General features: G+C 45.0%; 2 protein-coding genes across 5 annotated transcripts in view; both read left to right on the top strand.

Annotated features, from left to right (window-relative positions):
• Nucleotides 1-16924, top strand: part of TSPAN32 (tetraspanin 32) — a 34670-nt gene extending 17746 nt beyond the window's left edge. Inside the window, exons 5-9 of one of the 4 annotated variants that reach the window (XM_069857872.1) lie at nt 6766-6867; nt 8380-8472; nt 10018-10101; nt 12283-12374; nt 16739-16924. In XM_069857872.1, the coding sequence (XP_069713973.1) occupies nt 6766-6867; nt 8380-8472; nt 10018-10101; nt 12283-12374; nt 16739-16745 (378 nt within the window). In that variant the 3' untranslated portion in view covers nt 16746-16924. Of the gene's footprint in view, nt 1-6765; nt 6868-8379; nt 8473-10017; nt 10102-12282; nt 14430-16738 lie in introns of those variants that run through there. The other 3 variants (XM_069857871.1, XM_069857873.1, XM_069857874.1) reach the window with 3 other exon arrangements.
• The window catches only part of CD81 (CD81 molecule), a 420468-nt gene that overhangs the window by 362941 nt on the left and 38451 nt on the right, over nt 1-19076 (top strand). The window lies entirely within an intron of this gene.

The raw sequence follows: 19076 nt of genomic DNA, 5'->3' as shown, positions 1-19076 counted from the left end.
AAAAAGCAGTGATTTGGCTGCCAGAACACTGTGAATAAGCTGTTATCTCCTTTGCACTTGCTGTTGTTCTGTTAGGCATAAGCACTTTAAAGCAAGCACTGAGATTTTCCCAGTCTCAGAATTCTATGAAGAAAACAAACAAACAAACAAACAAAAAGGGGGGAGCCCCCTCCCCTTTCCTTAGTGTTTTTAAATATACTGACTTTCCTGGCATTTATGTTCTCATCACACAGTAACAGCCCACTCCCCACAGTGAGGCTCGGCTGTCCTTTCTCTGACATGCCACACAGGTGTTTGTACTCACGGGTTTTATAATTTATCACTGCCACTTGCCATGGCATAGTGTTAGCTGGTGCTCCTGTCCCCAGCAGCACCAGCTGTGGTACCCAAGGCCACTCAGATGGCTGCTGTCACTGTTGCACATCCAACCTTACCACAGCTGAAGGATGCTCACTGCAGAAAAGCAGCCACCACCAGCTCACAGCTGACAGTGTTGCCCTGGGTCTGGCTGTACTGTTGATGTAACTTTTTAAAGCTAAAACTGCTTTCTGTGTCTTTCAATACTTTGTGCTGGGAAGCAGTCTTGCCTGGCAGTGGTTTCAAGTACTACAGGCAAGAGAGTGGTGATGGCTGAGATAATTTGACCACGGCATTGGACGATTCATAAATTGCTGTGTTGTGTGTCTGAGTGAAGGGAGCAAAAAGGGTTGGTGTGGGCTCTTGGCAGCATATTGAGTTTGCAGTTCTGTTATAAAATGGACTTCGATGCTTTGAGTTTGTTTAAAAAAACAAGTAAACAAAAAGGAAACAAACAAAAAAAGCAGGAAACGAGGACCTTGATACATTGAAGCTGTTGTTACTTACAAGGGATGCAGCCCCAGATCTGGAGGTTTTAGGGGAAAATCTTGTTGCTGCTGATTAACTGCTTGCCTAGGTTTTCTGTCCTTCTCTGTAAAGCATCTGGTGCTCTGTCATGTCACAGAGTGATGCTTCTGGCTGCATCCAAGTAGCACAGAGGTGGTCTTGGAGGTTTATCATAGAATCACAGAATGGTTTGGGCTGGAAGGGACCTTAAAGATCATCTAGTTCCAACACCTCTGCCTCACATCAACACCTCATGATGGAAGTTGCTCTGCAACCTGGCTAAAGCATTAAGAGAAGTTTTCCCCCTCTGTTTCACTGCAGTTGCATTGTTGCTTTATCCAAACCTAAGCAGTTGCATCTGCCCTCCCCAGCACACTGTGAACATGTGCATTTTTGTGTGCGCGGAGAGGAAGGGGAAGACCAAAATAGTGAAATGCAGAGGTGGTTTTCTTAATGGACCAAGGAGGGATTTCAAGTGGGTCAACCACTTTATTCCAGTTTTACATCTTAACTGACTAACTAGCAGTTTATAGCTAAGTGAGAGATTCTGCAATAGCTGCTGTTGAAGGGATATTTCTGAATGATGCTAGTGAGTACATCCCTCCTGGTAATGCTGAATGACCATGAAGTGCTGAGGCTGCAGTTTCTTCTGAGTCTGTGGCATGTGTGCTCAGTTTGGTACCTCAAAGGCACTAAGAGCCACAGGAGAGGGGAGTCCTCCTTCTGCTTGCCTTCCTTCTCTGCCATGTCAAGAGCATTCCTTGATAAGCAGAAAGGAGGGTGGTGTGTTTGTCTTTGAGACAATCTTGACATCTACTTTCACTATGTTCTTCTTGAGCTCCAGCACTTCAGAGAGATTTTTGGCCAACAACTTTTGCAAACACGACTCACTGAGTAGGTGTCAGACTGTTCTTCTTAGTATGGGTCTGGATTAGTTACCCAACATACCTTGAAGCAACTAGCTCAGTTTGCCTAGGCAGGAGTGGGGTTCATTGACTCTTCTGGCTTGCAAAGGGATCAGGAACTGAAGGCTGAACCCCTCATCTGATCTTTCTGCTCCAAATCCAATTACAGGTATAAATTATCCATGATATATAACCCAAGTGAAAAATGTCAGTTTTCCTCTTGAAGGAGGTAAGACTGACATTTGCTCTAGTTTCTTATTAGCCAAGGGCAACAACACCAATGGCTTAGGGTAAATGCCTTCCTACAGTCATAAATTCCACTTCTTGGAGGATAAAGGATTTAGAGGATGATAAAAAAATCTCAAAATTCATTCTTTCTTTTAAGTGAAAAATGCTACTCTATTGAGTCAGCTGGCGTCAGCCACATCAGTCTCAGCGTTGATTTTCCATTTGTTGTATCCAACAGCTCATCAATATCATCGCTAAATGAATGTTTCATTAAGGAATGCAGACAGAAATGGGAGGCAGTAATTATTTGGCTAATTTAGAGCTGGAACATTTCACCCAGCATATTCCAGGAAAAGAATGACTGTAAGATGTGACCTCCATATCACTTAACCTGGACACATTTCATAAGCCATCTTCATCTTCAGCTCTCGGTGTTTTTTATTGAGGAGCCTTGTAAGTGCAGTTTCCTTGTGAAGGAGACCATCATCTAGAAATACAACTCCAGCAGTGAATCACAGCATGTTACTAGGTACACGAAAATTCACCTGACCATGATGATGCTAATGTCGGGGGGAGATTGTAAGACCTTTCAAAAAGAAGTTTTTTGAAAGCAGGCAGACTTTCTCTTCTCCAGCTGTATTGGTACATTATATGCTAACTACTGTCTGAGTTAAGGGATGGGACACAGCTGCAGTTTTCTTAAAGCATGTTATTAACACTATCAGATAATCCCTTAAACTCAAAAGGTGTCCTGTGACTTAACTGTGAAAGCAAGCACCCTAATTATTTTTAGTATTTTTCCCCCAACGCTTGTGTAAGAAATAGAAAAGCAAAATTTTTTTGAGGCAATTGACTGAAAGTTGCCAGTTAGTGGAGTGTGCACTGGGAATCTGTTCAGAAGGCACAAAGCAGTGCTGCATTCTTGCTCTTCAGTATGTTAAGTCCCAGATCAAAAGATGGGATGAACTTGTGTCTGCTGGATAAAATAACGTTGCGAATAAAGAAAGGTCATGAAACTATCTGGTTAACTTTGTCTCATGTTTTTAGACTTTACTCTTTATATCTTTAGGCATGCGTAAGTTAGCATGTCATTCAGAGCTGCATAAACACTCCTATGCATGACCAGCACTTCAGAGTTTGGCTGCAGCTCTGAGTATAAACGTAACCCCATGCCAGGCAGAAATATTACTAAGATGATAGTTTGCTAGTGCTATCACTCTGCTCTTGTACATCTTGTTAAACCAGACCTCTCATACGCTCTACAGCAGAACCTCCTCCACAAAAGGAAACAGCCAAAGATAAATATTGAGATTTAGTACTTTATACCTACCTCTGAAATATTTAAAATGAGAAAGCTCTCTACAATAATCTTTGAAAACAGACCGACATGTTGTTTGAAGGCAGCAATTTTCCCATATAAAATCAAATGATCATAGAAAAAAAATCAGAAAGATGGTGTGGAGGAACTACAGTCACTTCACCCTTTAAAAATGGTTTTGTAGTTTGATATTGCCTTACCAGGACCTGGATAGTGTATTCAGATAATAGCTGGATGTAAGTGTTGGATATAATTGCTAGATAGAAATGCTGAGAATGACTAATCAGCAAATTGTGCTCTTAGGCTTGCCCAGACACACATTCTAAAAGGAAATTATTGCTATAAAACATTTTACACTTAATCCTTCGTGCTTTCAGTCCTTGGAGGCTGCTTGATGAAAAGAAAAAAAACAGTAAATAAATGAGAAGTCAGCTTACAAGCAAACTGAGAAACAGGGTGCAATTGAAGTCTTCAGTAGTTTTTATGTACCTGGAGATTACTCTAATCATCATCACCATCACTGTAGTCAAGGTGGCCGTGAAACGATGATTGCTCATGGTTTCTTCCCTTGCTGTTTCCAAGAGTTGGAATAATTTTCTGTGATGGTTTTGTTAATGGCAATCTTGTTCCTTCAGTTCTTTCCTAGCCACTCTTTTCCTTCAAACAGCCTCAGTCTCAATATTCAATGTAATTGCGTGGTACCTAAAATGATGAGGAAGGTGCAGATGTGCACCACTGCATAAAGCAGGACTTCTCTTGGTCAAATGGGAATGGCCTAAGCTCTGCCAGGGGAGGTTCAGGCTTGACATCAGGAAAAAATTTTTCATGGAAAGGGTCATTGGGCACTGGAAAAGGCTGCCCAGGGAGGTGGTTGAGTCACCATCCCTGGAGGTGTTTAAAAGAAGGGTGGATGAGGTGCTGAGGGGCATGGTTTAGTGATTGATGGGAGTGGTTGGACTCGATGATCCAGTGGGTCCTTTCCAACCTGGTGATTCTATGATTCTATGAAATCGATCCTCTCATGGTTTCATGCAGCTGGCAGGAGCTTGCTAGTTTGGTGGCTGCGGCAGGCTACAGGCAGCAGCCAGCAGCTGCCAACATCTGGTCAGCACATCTGCCCCCCTCCCAGGTTGCTTAGTACAGCGTGACCACCGGAGAAGCCACTGAGGTGTACATCAACCTCAGCTGAACCCTGAGGCTTATTTTCGGGACAAAACACTAATGAGCATTGGCTTCCAAGCATAGTGAATTGTGTTCTGGTGCTGTGGTCGGAGCCTACAGTACTGCCAGGAAACCTGTGGTGGACTTTGTAAATGAAACATCACTGGACAAAGTGCCTTCTTACCTTGAATTAAGTTAATAGCCAGATCCGGCTCAAAACTCAGTGCAGTCAAAGGAGTATTTTTGTCAGTTTTTTGTGAGGTTTTTGGAAATGTGCCCAGGCAAGGCAGGGGGCTTAAAAATACCTGTCCCAGCATTTACCAGCCCAATGTCCAGTAGACTTTTAATGTTAAACTTCTGGATTGCTTTTAACCCTTGAACCCTTGCATGAACCTAGCAACTTGCTTGACAACCCTCCCTAGCCTCTTTTTTTTTTTTTGTAAGTCATTGAAATTTAGGCTTTTTGAAGGGAAACACAGCATCCTAATCCAAATGATAAATATGAAAAGGCAAAAATTGCACATGCGGCACCATCATCTTAACAAGACACATATGTATGTATTCACAACACAAAATAGGTTTTATTCCTGCATCTTATACTGAGATTGGGGTATTCAAAAGGTAATAATCTCTTAGGTTAAGAAGCTGGCTGCTCTGTTGTTCCTTCCTTCCTTCCTCCTTCAGGAACGAGGCCACAAGAGGAGGTCAAAAGATTATTCTATTTTTAACTATTCTTAGTCCAATTTTTCAGTGGAAATGGACCCTTTTTTACTTAATCCATTTATTGAATTGCAGCTGCTAGAAAGCTATTTCATGGCTTACAAGAAATTTGAAAAGCTTGGGTGTTTTCCTTTTTATTGTTTAAGGTTTGCTTAGGGGAAGGATGGTGCACAAATCTGCTAGAGGTCTTGTCTTACCTCTGTATCTGACCTGCTTGACGCACTCTGATGCACGGGGGTGACAAGTTGGCATCCTCCCTCCTCATCTTTGTGGGGCAGCTCAGCATCATGAACCTTGCTAGGGAGGATTTTTTTCCTTGGCTCAGAATATCTGTGCCCTGTCCGTCATTTGGCTTCTCTTGTTAAATCGAGATTGCTCTGCCTCACCTACTGATTGCTCCATGATAGGTGATGAGGCATCCTGGGAGGACAGCAGCTTTACTGCAAATAAATGCAGAGAAACCTCCAAACTCTTCCACTTATATCCTATGCTGATAGCCATGGAAAATCTTCCAAAATGAGCCTTTAAACTCTATTCCTGGTGGCAAAGAGCTGAGTTGGACACAAGTAATCTTCTCAACCTCCCTCTCTCCCCTCCTCTGGTTATCAGCCTCCATTAGTTGCTTGCATTCTGGACATCCAGGGAGAGTAGAGCAATATTGCAGTGGTGGCTGTAATCACCTCAAATGACCCCAGTTTCATCCCCAGGCACATAGCATTGGAGTTTTTTTCCCCCTAGAGTAGTTTCCAAGCATAGCCCCACAAGACTGAGCTGAAAAGTCTTGCTGAGAGACAGCTCTCCTCCAGGAGTGTTTGTCCCTCCCTGTGTGGCCACCCACTACATCTGTCTTGCTGATCAATTTTCCCTCCTGAAAGCCAAGATCTGGTTGGATCAATGCTGGTAAGGAAGCAAGGGAAAACAAAAGGAAGAAAGGTTTTCACTTCAGGCACTGAAGGCAGTTGTCATATTTTTTCCCTTTGAAACCCGAGCAGGAATTGGCTGGGGTCTGCCAAGCTGCGAGTTCTCATACATTCGGTAAATATTTAGGATCTGATTCACCACTGAATCACTCTGTTATTTTTTTGGCTCTGTTTGGAGGAACTTCTTGCTCATCCTTTTTGTAGCATCTCATGGTCATATGTGCCTGTCCTGAGTCGCCCATCAGGGCAGGGAGATGGTGGTCACCCCTGCCTGGCAGGGGGACTTGCAGGCTCACTGATCACAGGCACCAGAGTTCTTCTCTGACGCTAAATCTAGAACTGGCCAAAAAGCTCCAGCCATCAGCTGCTGAGATTCTGGTGTGGTGCCAAAGAGTCCATGCATGGCAGAAGGCAATACATGTGCAGCATCACAGCCTCTCTCATGGGGCTCGTGGTGCTCTGCATGCTGTTTGGTGCATGATGGGTCATACACCAGCTCCTGCTGCTCAATGGTGGTCATTTATAATAGCTGTACTATTTGTCTCTCTATTTCTGGGAGACCTTAGGGAAAATGTGAGAGGAGCATCTTCCTCTCCAGAAACAACCACAGACAGTGTTTTCCACATACAGATCTCTGCTTTTATCACAGGTGGAAGACAGCATGATGGATGTGTATGATCTTGTGTACGAGGAGGTGAGGAGAAATGTCTCCAGCTTCAGGAGGCACGAGCTGACAGCCATCCACGAAGCAGTAAGTTGTCTTTCAGTCTTAGCAGAAAACCTTGCACTGGGGTATCTTCCTGGTAGTTTTGGCAGGCTGGGTTTGATGCCTGTGCTATGTGTCATGGATGCTGCAGCCCTGGTTTCCCTCAGGAACCAAGTCCTCCAGCCTGTTGTGAAGTCTGCTCCTCCCTTCCTACTCTTCATTTCCCAGGTTTGACCATTGAGATAATCAACGAAAAGAAAGGTCCACCCACCTGAGCATTACTTTGGTGCATGGTCTTCAAAGCTTCTACATTGTAGCTGGTGTATATATAGTCTGTCTCCACAGGCCCTCTGCCTCTCCCTATCTGTGGTATGAGAAAGTGGATATACATCTGCTTGGTATCCCTGGTCAGGTAGAGAGAGAGGGGGAACTCCACATTGTCCAGCAAAAATATTTGGACTTGGTTATTTCTGTTAACCCTTGAGGTTATGGCTGAAGAGTACTGGAGGCTACATGGCCTCTTGCAATGCTGGAGACTGCTAGAAAGCCCCCCAAAACCACCACCCAGGATGGTATTGGCACAGGGGACTTCTCTGTAGCTCAGCAGGTGAGCAAGGGTGTTTGCCCAGAGCACAGGGAGGATGCTTGGTCTCAAAGCCAGAAGAGAGGAGCGAGGATGACCCCCATTGTGAGAAACTCCAGAGTCCCCACTGAGTAAAGGAGATACCATCTTCTTGAACAGCAGGGCCTGTCTGGGTAGCAAATTCATGTCAAACAGCAGGGCTGGATGGGAGGGCCAGTTCCCCTTGCTTGTTTCCAGACACCTCCCATGCAACTCCCTTTATCCTTCTGTGTTTTCTCAAAATATCATAACAGTACTTGCCAAAGCTGCTTTCATCCATGCTTCCCAAAATGCAGAAAAGGGTTCATTGCAACAACAGTGCTGGCTCTCAGAGCCATGACCAGGCATGGTAGTGCTTGGTTTACAGGGCTGTGGAACAGCACACCCAGAGTCACACTTGGCAAAGAGAATCATGCACAATACCTAGATTCAGTTGTTTATTTTAAGAACTTTAATTGATAGAGAAACAAACCTTCCACTGTTTGTTTGGTTTTTTCCCTCCTACTAGAGCTCTGAGCTGGCCAGTTCACGCTAGATATAGGAAATCAGCTCCACAGTGGATGTTGATAGGTACCTCCTAGCCCATTAGAAACACTGGAAACTTAAGTCTGTGCACCCTTGGGTTTTCTAGAGTAGCCACTGTGAAAGCTGGTGTGATCACAGAGGGAGAGCTTAAAGCCAGCCCCAGGCAGCACTCCTCAAAGAGCACAGGCAAGTTTGGGGCCAGACACATCCACCATCTCTGAGTTTAATCTCCACTGCTTCAGTTGTCGACTGCATGCCTAATACACTTTGCTCCTTGCAGCCCTGGCTGTATAGCCCTGGATGGGACACAGGGAGGAAGGGTGGCCCATCACCGGCACCTCCTGCTGCAGCAGCTGGTGGCAAGGGGAAAGCCCGGGCAGACAGCTGGAGGACTTCTCCTTCTCTTCCAGTTCCTGTGCTGTGGGAAGCGCTCTCCATTTGGGGGCACAACCAATGTTGAGCAGAAGATGTGCCCACCTGGCCAGGCGCACAATATGGGACAGGTAATGGAAAGGTTTCTTCTAGCCCACAGTGGGGTTGTACCGCTGCTCACTAGTTAAAACCTCACTGGTGTTTAAGTGGTGTGTGGTTTTTTTCACACTGTGGGTTGCTGTGGGTTGGGGTTTGTTTTTGGGGGGTTTTGTTGTTTCAGTAAGGAAGCATCTCACCCATTGGAGGAGCTTGGATGGATCAGCAGGTCTCAGACCTACAGATGCAGTTTCCTCTCCAGCTCTAGAGAGCCTTCAAAATGCTTGATTTTGCCACTTGTTTCGTCGCTCCAGCTTCTTCCTCGTCTCCTGCACATGCAGAGAGTGTGAGATACCATGGGCATGTATCTGACCTTAAAAATACCTCTGGACTTTTCCATATGACACTAGTTTCTGAGGCTTAAAAAGTGTCCTGCTAAGAGCAAATGTGGAACTTGCTGTAATTCCTTTCCCCCAGGGCATTAAACAGGTATTAAAATGAGAGACTCATGAAGCAAGATAATGATACCCAGCAGTAGCTTCATCAAGTACATTTCATTCCTCCTCTTAGCAGTAAGTCAGTGAGGCTGATGAAGAGGTCACCAGTATTAGACTGCCTCTGCACTGAAGCTGCAACATAGACTTCATACTCTCTGAGCAAATCTATTGTATGATTATTTTTCTTCCACTGGAGTAGCCAAATCAGCTGAAGCAGCTAAAGTCGCCAGCATCAATATATATAGTCCCCAGGAAAAACAAAACTATGTTGCTACAGCTATATAAAAACACTGTTGTTAGGCAAAGATGTCAAGTGGAAACAGGATGCCATAATGCGCAAGTTATGCATCAAGCCTGTGGGGCAGCATTGCAAAGCGCTGCCTCTAGGAGCAGTACATCTCGAAGGGTCCAAGTGCTAATGATTTGTGTTTCCTCTGATCGTGAGCCAGGGGAGGTGGGTGGGAGGATGCATTTTGCAACCCAAGGAAATGCAGGGTTTGGTAGCTGCACTGCCTTCCCTCCTGGCTTTGAGCACTCCTATCTCACTCTGCAAATCACTTTATCAAGGGCATGCTCTTGCGTGTTCAAAATGGCTCTCTTGGCTAACACCTTCTGGATTTTCATGGGGCCACTGGCATGCTTAAGGCTAATGTATGTTAATGCTTGTGACACCTTAAAAAAATTAACTGTTCATTAGTATCTTTGGGGAATGTATTTAGTATTATGGTGTGCTCTGCTTTTCCATAATTTCATTTCCCTCTTTCCATTTTCCAGTAGGTGGAAAGAAAAAAGCTTTTGCATGACCACACTTACCTGTGCATACACACATCCCTCATAACCTGAGATACATCATACGAAGAAAATCATAGGTGTATTGTAGCAGTAGAAAATATACTGCGTTTGTCTTCCCAAGTTGCAGCAAGCAGCAGAAAAAAGGAGAGTTGCCAATAGAGCAACCCAGCCATGCAGTCCTGCATCTTCCCCTTGCTTCTGCTTCTGTTTGGGGTCATGGCAGTGCTGCTGGGGGGACAAAGTCCCCCACTGACTGGTGCTGTGCTGCAAGGGGTGTCTCTCTCCTTCCAGGACTGCCTGCGAGAGATTCAGGACTTCCTGAAGAAGCATTTGGACTTCGTTTCCGTGCTCCTGGGTGTCACCATCGGCTTCACGGTAGCTATGTCTGTTCCTTCTCATTTTGGCCCTAAAAAGCAAGCTCCAGCAAAGGAGGCATATCCTATATTAGCTCCCAGAAGCTAGGATTTCAGATTATTTTGGAGATTGGCAGCAGAAAAATAAGCAGTGGTATACTCTACCATGGAAATTAAGAAAGGGACAGGACATGTCTTGGCCAGGCTGGTGCCAGAGGAGTTTTCTTGCTGGAATAGGCTCACTGCATGTTTTTTCTGCCCAAACTAGGCGTGGCAACTCAGAGCGGGGAGCAGCGGGAACAGACTGCAGCATTTCATCCATCCAGGCTTGACTACGCATCTTCTCCTGCAAGAGAGAGTCCATGTTGCTTGGCATAGGGCTAGCAGGCCAGTTGGGAAGCTGGCAGTAATTGTGGAAAAGGAGATCCAGCAAAAGCTCCATATTTTAGAAAACTTGCTGCCTTTCTTTGCTCAGAGCTTGCTGTCTCCAGCCCAGACTAGGAAATCACTTTGTGTGACCAGACCTGGAAGCTCTTTAAAGCTACTGAATACCAGTAGCAGAGCTGGAGAGCTGTGCAGAAAGGGAAGGTCTTGTCCTATTAGTAACCATTGACGAACCCAGTAAGGGGCATCTGGGTGGGGGAAGCAGAGGCTCAAAAGGAGCACCTGCGAAAGGAAAGGAGTAGGGCGTGTTGTTTGGGCTCCCGTGTGCTGACTTTGAAAGAGGATCTTACAAGGGGGTAGGATCATCTTTAGAGTATGGTTTGGGTTGAAAGGTCTGTACTAAATTTTTGAGTCTTATTTTGGGGAAGAACAAGAGAAAAAATGAAATGCTGTGAGAGCAGTGTGTCCTTCAGTGGCTACGGGTCTCTGTGGCTGCATGTAGACAGTCTTTTCAGTGCTGGAGAGCACTGCAAATTAAAACAAGTCTGCTCGTGTGCTCACCCACTTCTTGGCACAGGTGTATTGCTGCAATAACCTCTTCACAAGGGCCCAATGCATGTGGTGAAGGATGCCAGAAAACAGTACATGCCAGGAGACTAGTTTCTTTACCGTGAAGGGAGGTTGGTCTGCTGTGATATTGCCATGCTGCTCCCCAGCTGGGGCAACCTTTCCTGACTGAATGTGTATTTGGAGATTGTTTTACTACTTATGTCTGCCTTAGCACAGTTATGGATTAGAAGACATTTCTCCATCAAAGAAAAAGCTCAGAGGAACAAACAATTCTGTATTTTCTACTGCTAGTAGGAAATTAGGAAAACCATCATGCATTTCTATGGAGCTATAAGTGTAAAGCTGTGTGTGAATATGCAGTATTGCTTTCTACTTTTTCTCAAGCATAAGAGGAATTTCACTACAGCTATATTCAGACAAAAGTGGGAGCATTCTTATTATATATATCTTTTCTTCACAGCTTGATGCTACAGCCAGATAAGATGCATGTCTTTGAAGTCCATGTGAGAGGAAATCTCTCTGCACAGTTCACTATTGTGATGGCAGGATGCACAGGAAGCGTGCAACGAGGGCTATAGCTGCTCTGATGTCACTGTCCCTTGGCCAACAATGCACACATGTTCCCAGATCAAGCTGCTATCAAAGGGACTTGCACGTTAAGGCAGACTTTTAGGAAAGAGCATATTGTTGCAGCCCTGGTTATCCTTCCCACAGCAGCCTTACCTTTGTTATGTTGCCTGTGTAAATCCTGATGTTTGATATACCAGACAGGATATCACAATACAGAGGAAGTATACCGTTCTCTGCACTCAAAACTGTGCATATGCATGGGGTGGGTGTTGGGTTTTGCGAGCTTTTTGTTTTGTTGGGTTTTTACTCCAAGCAGCACATGAGGTTTGTGTTTTATGTTTGTTTGCATAGAGGACTGTTTTGTGGCAGGAACTTGAATTCTGAATTCCCTGGTTTTGTCTCATTTCTTGGTATTTTTAGGACTGGTTTTGAGACGTACTATGTTAATTCCAGTCAGATGCTTTAAGCACATGTTGGGGGGTTGTTTTTTCTCCCATGTTGGAATTGATGATCATTATTTTACTGAAAACCACTCTCAAGAAAAATGTGACATCTGGTATATAAGTTCAGAAGTGCCAGGTAGACTAACAAGCACCATTTATGATTTGCACAACTGGAGTATCATAATCAGTTCAGCACTTGAGTGTTTTTGTGTCTTGTTTATTTTATTTCCTTTTAGGTTTACGGGATGATCCTGACTTCATTCCTCTGGTTTTCCATCCATTTCAGCAGCAACCTGGACCGGAAAGGCAAATACATCCTGCGAGGAAGGTAGAAACCCAGCACTTGGGCAACTCTTCCAGGTAGAGCCAGCTCTTGATGCAGGAAGATGTCTGAAGCCACCCACAAAATCCCTCAGGAAGGCATTGTGTGGGGGCAAGTGATGAGACATGTCACACTTTTCCCCTTCCTGCACTACAAGCTGTTGTTCATTTCCAAGCTGATCAGAGTGGATGATGATCTGTGGAGGAGCAGTCCCACACCTTTGCTGAAAACATACAAGGACTAAGATACCTGGGCTCAGAGACGCAGATTACCTTGCCAGGGGATGTATGGGCTGTAGCTCCACAAGCAGGACACAAACAGCCCCTTATGACAAAAACCAGAGAGAAAGCCCCAGCAAAAATCACAGCATTGAATCAAACTTCTTTTACACTGGCATCTAAACAGTTCCCTGTGACCCCCAATGATGTCAGGTTTCTAGGAAGATGGATTTGGATCACAGCCAGGGACCGATCCTATGCTATCAGCAAATATGTGGACACCAAGTGTGTCATCACTGTGGACAAATATGCTCTCCCAGCCTGGACACTCATAATGATTGACTTTGGGTACATTTCTGATCATGTTCAAGTATGTAGGCATCCAACAATCATCAACTGTTTTTCTCCTGCTTTCAAGGGAAATCAGAGATCAGGAAAAAAATCAGAAATCAGTGCATGAAACGAATGACCATCATAAGGATATATGCCACTGCTATTCTTCCCTGCTCATGCAATACACCATTCTTTTTTAATTCTTAGGATTTAGTCAGCCTCTGAGAGCTTGATGCCACACAGATTTCACAATGGCTTGTTTGACTTACAGACTTAGCACTGTGTTTACCTAGCTTCACTAACCCACTGTACTGCTGTGCGATACGAAAGGACTTTGATATTACATATACACGCAGGACTGAAGTTTAAATCTATAAGAGAACAGGATTGATCTCCAGCCAGGTCAAACAATACAATGTTCAACTCCACGTCCTCTTTGCATTATCTTATCAATAACAATAAACAGAAATTTTAAAAGTCTCAACCAACTGAAGAAGTCAGCTCTCAGTCTAGCTCAAATGATGACTCCCTGCTGTGCTTTGCCCTTGTTGCAAGGAGGCAGAACCGCTTCTGAGCTGAAATTCATCATTGCAATAGATTTAGCACCCACTGGAAAATCTACTGCAAATAATATGGCTTTGCGAAATGTCTGTTGAACCAACAACAGCTTTCAGCCCTCTCCTTCGTTCTGGCTTTTAGCCATGAAAAACAGTATGTAGCAATTTTTTATTGAAATAAATGTGGAAACCCTCATGCTGATGTTCAGGATAGGTCTTGGCCCTGAGGCAGGGGCTACTAAATATACAAGAACAGCAGTGCAGCCTACAGCACCTGCTTAGCATTTTAACATGGCTTCAAATATCTTGCATGGAAAAGAATTGCAGTGGTGGTGGTAGGGAAGGGCTATTGCTCCCCATCTGGCTCCCTTGGAACCAGTGGAGCTTCAGCATTAACTTCACTGGAAGCAGAATCAAGTTCCAACTGCTGCAGAGTACTACTCAAGCCACCTCCTGGCAGTCACCAACATGCCGTGGTTTAGCAGGGATTTAGTGATTATATGTACTTGCCAACATATCAACTTTCTAGTTGTGGGGAAAGATGCTCTTATATGTAGATATGTACAATTAAGAGTATTTCTTTCTGGAGAGACACAATCTCCCTTGTGAGCTCCAGCTACTATTGTCCAGGCCACAGCTATTGTTATTCCTCAGGCCAGCTGGCAGCTGATGTGACTCATGGTTGCTTCAATAAGGATTAATTTCTTGCGAAAGGCCGTCATTCCTTTTCTTTTTCTGCCACACATGTGGCTGCCTGCATTGCTCAGGGGGTTGCATCATGGAGGGCCCTCAGTAATTCTTTATGTGCTGGGAAGAGATATTCCCCAGGCAGCTGGTGCTTGCCTGCCCCAACAGCATGCCTGAGCACTCAAGAGGGAGAGGACGGTGTTGGTCCTTTTCAGGAAAAGGAACCACTCATCAGCCTCTTTTTACCTTTGGCCAGCTGCTACGGCAGCAGGCATACACCTCATGAGGAGTAATGCAAGCAGGGGCAGAAAGAAGGCTTAAGGACTCAATCAATAGGGACCAGAGTATTCACATGTAAGACATATTTATGGTTTCACTTTTTTAAACACTTTTTTAGATCTTGACCACTGCTCTGTGTGGGCTGGACAACTGATGATCTTCTGCCAGGTCAAAAAAACATTGGAGATGGAGCTAGTCAGTGGAGTCTATGTTATTGGTGTGGGTTACCTGCCTAAGCATCATCAACTAGTAGAAAAGACTCTGTTAAAGCTTTGCCACTTGAGCTGCTATAGCTTTCAGTTTTCCTCCTTCTCTGCTCATCACTGAAACTTCAACAAGATAAGCAAGCACCTTTCAAGCACTGGCCATATAGGTGTATGTAGCTGCTGTAGTTTTCACATCTCTGTAATGATTGCTGCTGCTTGTGGCAGGGATGAGAATGTGACCTGCATTGAACCATCTCACAAAGACTTAATTAGCCTGGAGAGTAACCACTTCTTCTCAACAAGCTGCAAACTGGAAGAATGCAATTTGTTGTCCCAGAGAGCTAGAAGTCCTTTTCCTTCCTCTGGTAGCCAGCTGTGGCATTTAGGTAATTTTGGGGATAGAAAATACCCCAACAAATATAACAAAAAAACCAACCCAAACCCTTGTTCCGTATGCATGCATTAGCCATCTTGTGTTCTTTATTCTCATTTCACCTGCTGCTGGAGTCCCCATAACATCTTTTATGGGTGGTAGAGCAGTGCCTGGCTAAGCACAATCTTCTGCCAGAGATCATGCTGTGAATAACAGCAGGAGCTCCTGCCACCCTGCAAGGGCGTCCTACTGTTATTTTCAGAAGCAGGAAAGCAGATGCCTTTAACTGTTCAGTTTTTAGAAACATGTTGCAGAAAAAGGCAGTGTCACTATCTTGTTGACAGTCATAGAAATGGCAGAACACAGAGATGGCTCACAAGCTACAAGGCCAACAGATGTCAAGCGTTTTTTTACACGAGTGCCACAGAAAATCCCTGTCCTGTAATCAATCTGCTGGTGCTTACTAGTTCTTAATTTGCTGCTCACTATAGGGAAGTTGTACAATTCTTGTGCAACTGGAGCAAAGCCCCAGGAACCTATTTATAAGAGTTATAAGAGCTGCCAAGATTTACCCAGTATTGAGAAGAGCAAGAGGGAGATTTTGTGACAACAAGAGCAGTGGGGATGCAAAGCTGGAAGCCAGGCTAGGAAACCCCTGCAGACCTGCGCAAGTAGAAGCTGGCTGTTAAAAGCATGTCAACACTCAAACTCTGATAGGAATTATGTAGGCATTGGCAAGAGCAAGAAAAAAAAATTAGAAACTAAAGGTGCAAAGTTAAATATTTAACTGTGAATTGGCTCCAATTAATTGTCAATTAAGCTCCAGCAATTATCAATTAGTTCTGCTAAGGTCACCTGGGCAACCATAGTTTGGCCTTTCTGGGTATGTGTTACCTTGTGCTCATGCATTACCCTTTTATTTTAGACAAACCTCTGGTTTTATCTGAGGATGCAGGAACAGGGAGCAACTTAAGGTCAGGTGGTTACCTGTGGAGCTGGGAAGCGTCAGCCCATGGCAGCAGCAAGAAGCCTTTTGTGCAGCTCTCCATCCTGCACTGCTCACACTCTGCTCTGCCAGTGGCAGCATTAATTTCCCCAGAGGCTTTACATGGGGCTCACCGGGTGCCTCTGGGTGGCCCAACCACAGCTTGCTTACAAGCCAGGGGAGCTTTCCCAGCACCTGCTTTGAAGGGAGCAGATGACACTTTTCCAATGTACATCTTGTGCAAACTGCAGATGAGAAGGGCAGAGCTTTGCACAGCAGCTAAAGGTGCAAATTGGGTTTTTCAGTACCCAGAAAAAAAAATGAGGAGCTCAGAGCACTTGTGAAAAGCACAGGTTAAGCAATTTACTGACCCTCTAGAGGGATTCAGTTGTGAGGAGGGTGGGAATCTTTCAGCCTCATAGTGTGCTGGCTTAGCTCCAAAATAGTTTGCTTCTTCCTGTTCTATTGATGGCTTGTCTGCCAGTTCCCACTGCCGTCAAAATATAACTTCCTCATGCAACACCTGCTCGATTGTGCAGCTCTGGGTCATGCCTACAGCAAGCTCCTAAAGCATATACTGCTGAGCAAGTGCTTCCAAAGCTTTACAAGCTGGCAAATGTGGGTGGACCTTTGCAGTGCTTGCCATCTCCTGCCAAGGCAAAGCTGCGGTTTTGGGCCGAAGACCTACAAAATATTTTTAAAGAAATAGTTGCTAAACATTTTTTTAACCAGGTGCTGAAGCAATGTATTTGCAAAAGCAGGCTGTAATCCTCCTCTAGAAAAGCTGCCAGAGGTTATAGGTGCTCCATGCAGGGGATCTCCGCCAGTACAGCTGAAGGTAGGTACGGTCAGAAGCTGCTTTAAATACAGGGTCAGATCATGCACACGCACTACAACTTTCGCATGACACATCATTGTAGTTCTCTTGTTTGGTAAAATGCTGTAGTGAGATGAAAAGGGTTTCTTTTTCTTAACCACATAGTTTCTCTACTGCGAGGCTGAAAAACGGTCAGCAAGCACCGGCCCCGCCTGCTGGGAGCTGTTGCACCGGGTGGGACGGTGAGGGAAAGCACAGGAGCAAGGAGGGTGAGCCCCAGAGTGGCCTTGGAGGCTGTTTTGGAAAATCACTGGCAGTCTGTTTGGCAGCTTTCACTGCCAAACTGGTGACCGGTTGCCTGCCTGCCAGTGAGGCTGCTCTGCTCCCCACCACGCTGTCCTTCCCAGCCTCAGCACAAACCCAATGCCATCTCTAGTCACCCATTGTTTTGGGGTTCATCAAGCAAATTAATGCCTGAAGGCAATCTGCCTATCTACCCCTGTCAGGAGAGTTGTGAGAGAAAAAAAACCAACCCACATCTCTTTGTGTGGAAGAGGTACAGGGCAGTCACTCGGATTGCCAGGAATCAGCACATCTTGGGAGAAATACTTTATGTGGAGCCTGGAGGTGCCCACCTACAACTAATACTCTCCTGTCTACCCGGTGCTATTCCTCTGTGCTTTGGCAAGTGAAAAGTCCTTCCCAGCATTTTTGCCAGGAAGATGTATATCCCTGCATTGCACAGAGGGCTAGCTGGGTTGTTTATATTATCCTAAGGCAAAATCCCCCCTCACTCCCCTCAGCATCACTAAATGCTATTGTTTAACCCTTGCACCAGCTTGCTTGCAGACATGCTTGCTTTCGTTTTAGCTTGGTTACATCAGCAGTAAGCTACTCCCGCCTTTATTCATCTACTAATGAATTATACATTGGTTATACAATAGAAGATCTCTGCATCGAAGGGCTGGGCTCTTGCTCTCTCACACAGCATCTCACGAGGCATAGCTAAGCCCAGCTGCGGCTTGGCCTTCTCTGATGCCATGAGAAAAATGAATGTTCACTTTCCAGACTCTCAAGCAGCTAAGAGGGAGCATCTGTGTGGGATGGGGAATCCCGCTCGGGTTTGCTCTCCCTCTGTCGTAACTCTGGTGGGAGCCAATGCTGTCCTTCCCCCACCCCCCTTCTCCCCTTTATATAACCTGGCCCATCACCACAGATACGTTGACATAAATATTTAAAATACAGACTGCGCAGATGAGAAACATTTGTTGGGTTTATTAGAAGCAGAAACTTCAGGCATAGCTACAGGTCTCTGCTTGCCACATGCCCCTGCCAAGACTGTGAGGCAAACGCATCCCTTCCAGTGCTGTCACGATGCTTTGGGTGAATTTGCAGAGCAGGCACAGGGATCTGCAGGCAGAGTGAAGCAGGAGAAAGGAGAGGCACTCATAGTGTTCTTTCCTCTATCTTCTGGGTCTGGGGTATTTTTTGCGAACCTGTTTATTAAAGTCAGTACAAAAGCAAATTCAAATGACTGCTCTAGGCCAGGGGGATTTTTTTTTTATTTGGGGGTATTGGGGCTTTTTTTTTTTCCATTTTAGAGTTTGCATTTTTTTCTTTCAGTGATGGAGTCTTGGGAGGTAGGTAGCTTCTTCACAGCCCTGCCTGCAGCTGGCTGCACTGTACACGACTATGCACACTGCTGAGCACTCGAACAGAGCCTGTTCTGCTAAAGAGGGAAGCCATCAGCTCTATTCATAGAGCTTACACTCGATACCAGCATGTGACACCGATACATGAACTGGATTAGCACAAATTAGTTTTAGTTATTTATACAGCAGCATTTCATAAAGAGCTGATAAAGCCACTGAGCATCTTTGAAACACAGGTTTGTTACTTTATGGACTGCATAGCAAGTAGTACAGCATGACAAATGAATATGTAACATCCAAAATCACATGTAATCTCAGGGAACAGTGTGTGTTATCCTCATGGTGCCACAGTGGTGTTTTTATTCTTCTTGTACATTGAAGTCAAAGTTTTCACATATACCCAGCTGAGCTACTTAAAAAAAATACACCAACAAAGCTTGAAATCCCTTTCTACTTCTAAGTTTTGGAGAGGACTTTGTTGGTGTGACCAGATGGGTGAACTCAGTTTAGACTGTAATTGGGAACTACTCAGTGCAGGAGATGATGGGGCTGTGTCCCTGCCCCTCCAGCAACAGCCACGTCTGTCTGTACCTGAGCCCAG

This window comes from Phaenicophaeus curvirostris, chromosome 5 (assembly GCF_032191515.1).
Source record: "Phaenicophaeus curvirostris isolate KB17595 chromosome 5, BPBGC_Pcur_1.0, whole genome shotgun sequence".
Lineage (NCBI taxonomy): Eukaryota > Metazoa > Chordata > Aves > Cuculiformes > Cuculidae > Phaenicophaeus > Phaenicophaeus curvirostris.
The sequence above is the reverse complement of the archived record's forward strand: the minus strand, read 5'-3'. Positions and strand labels throughout refer to the sequence as shown.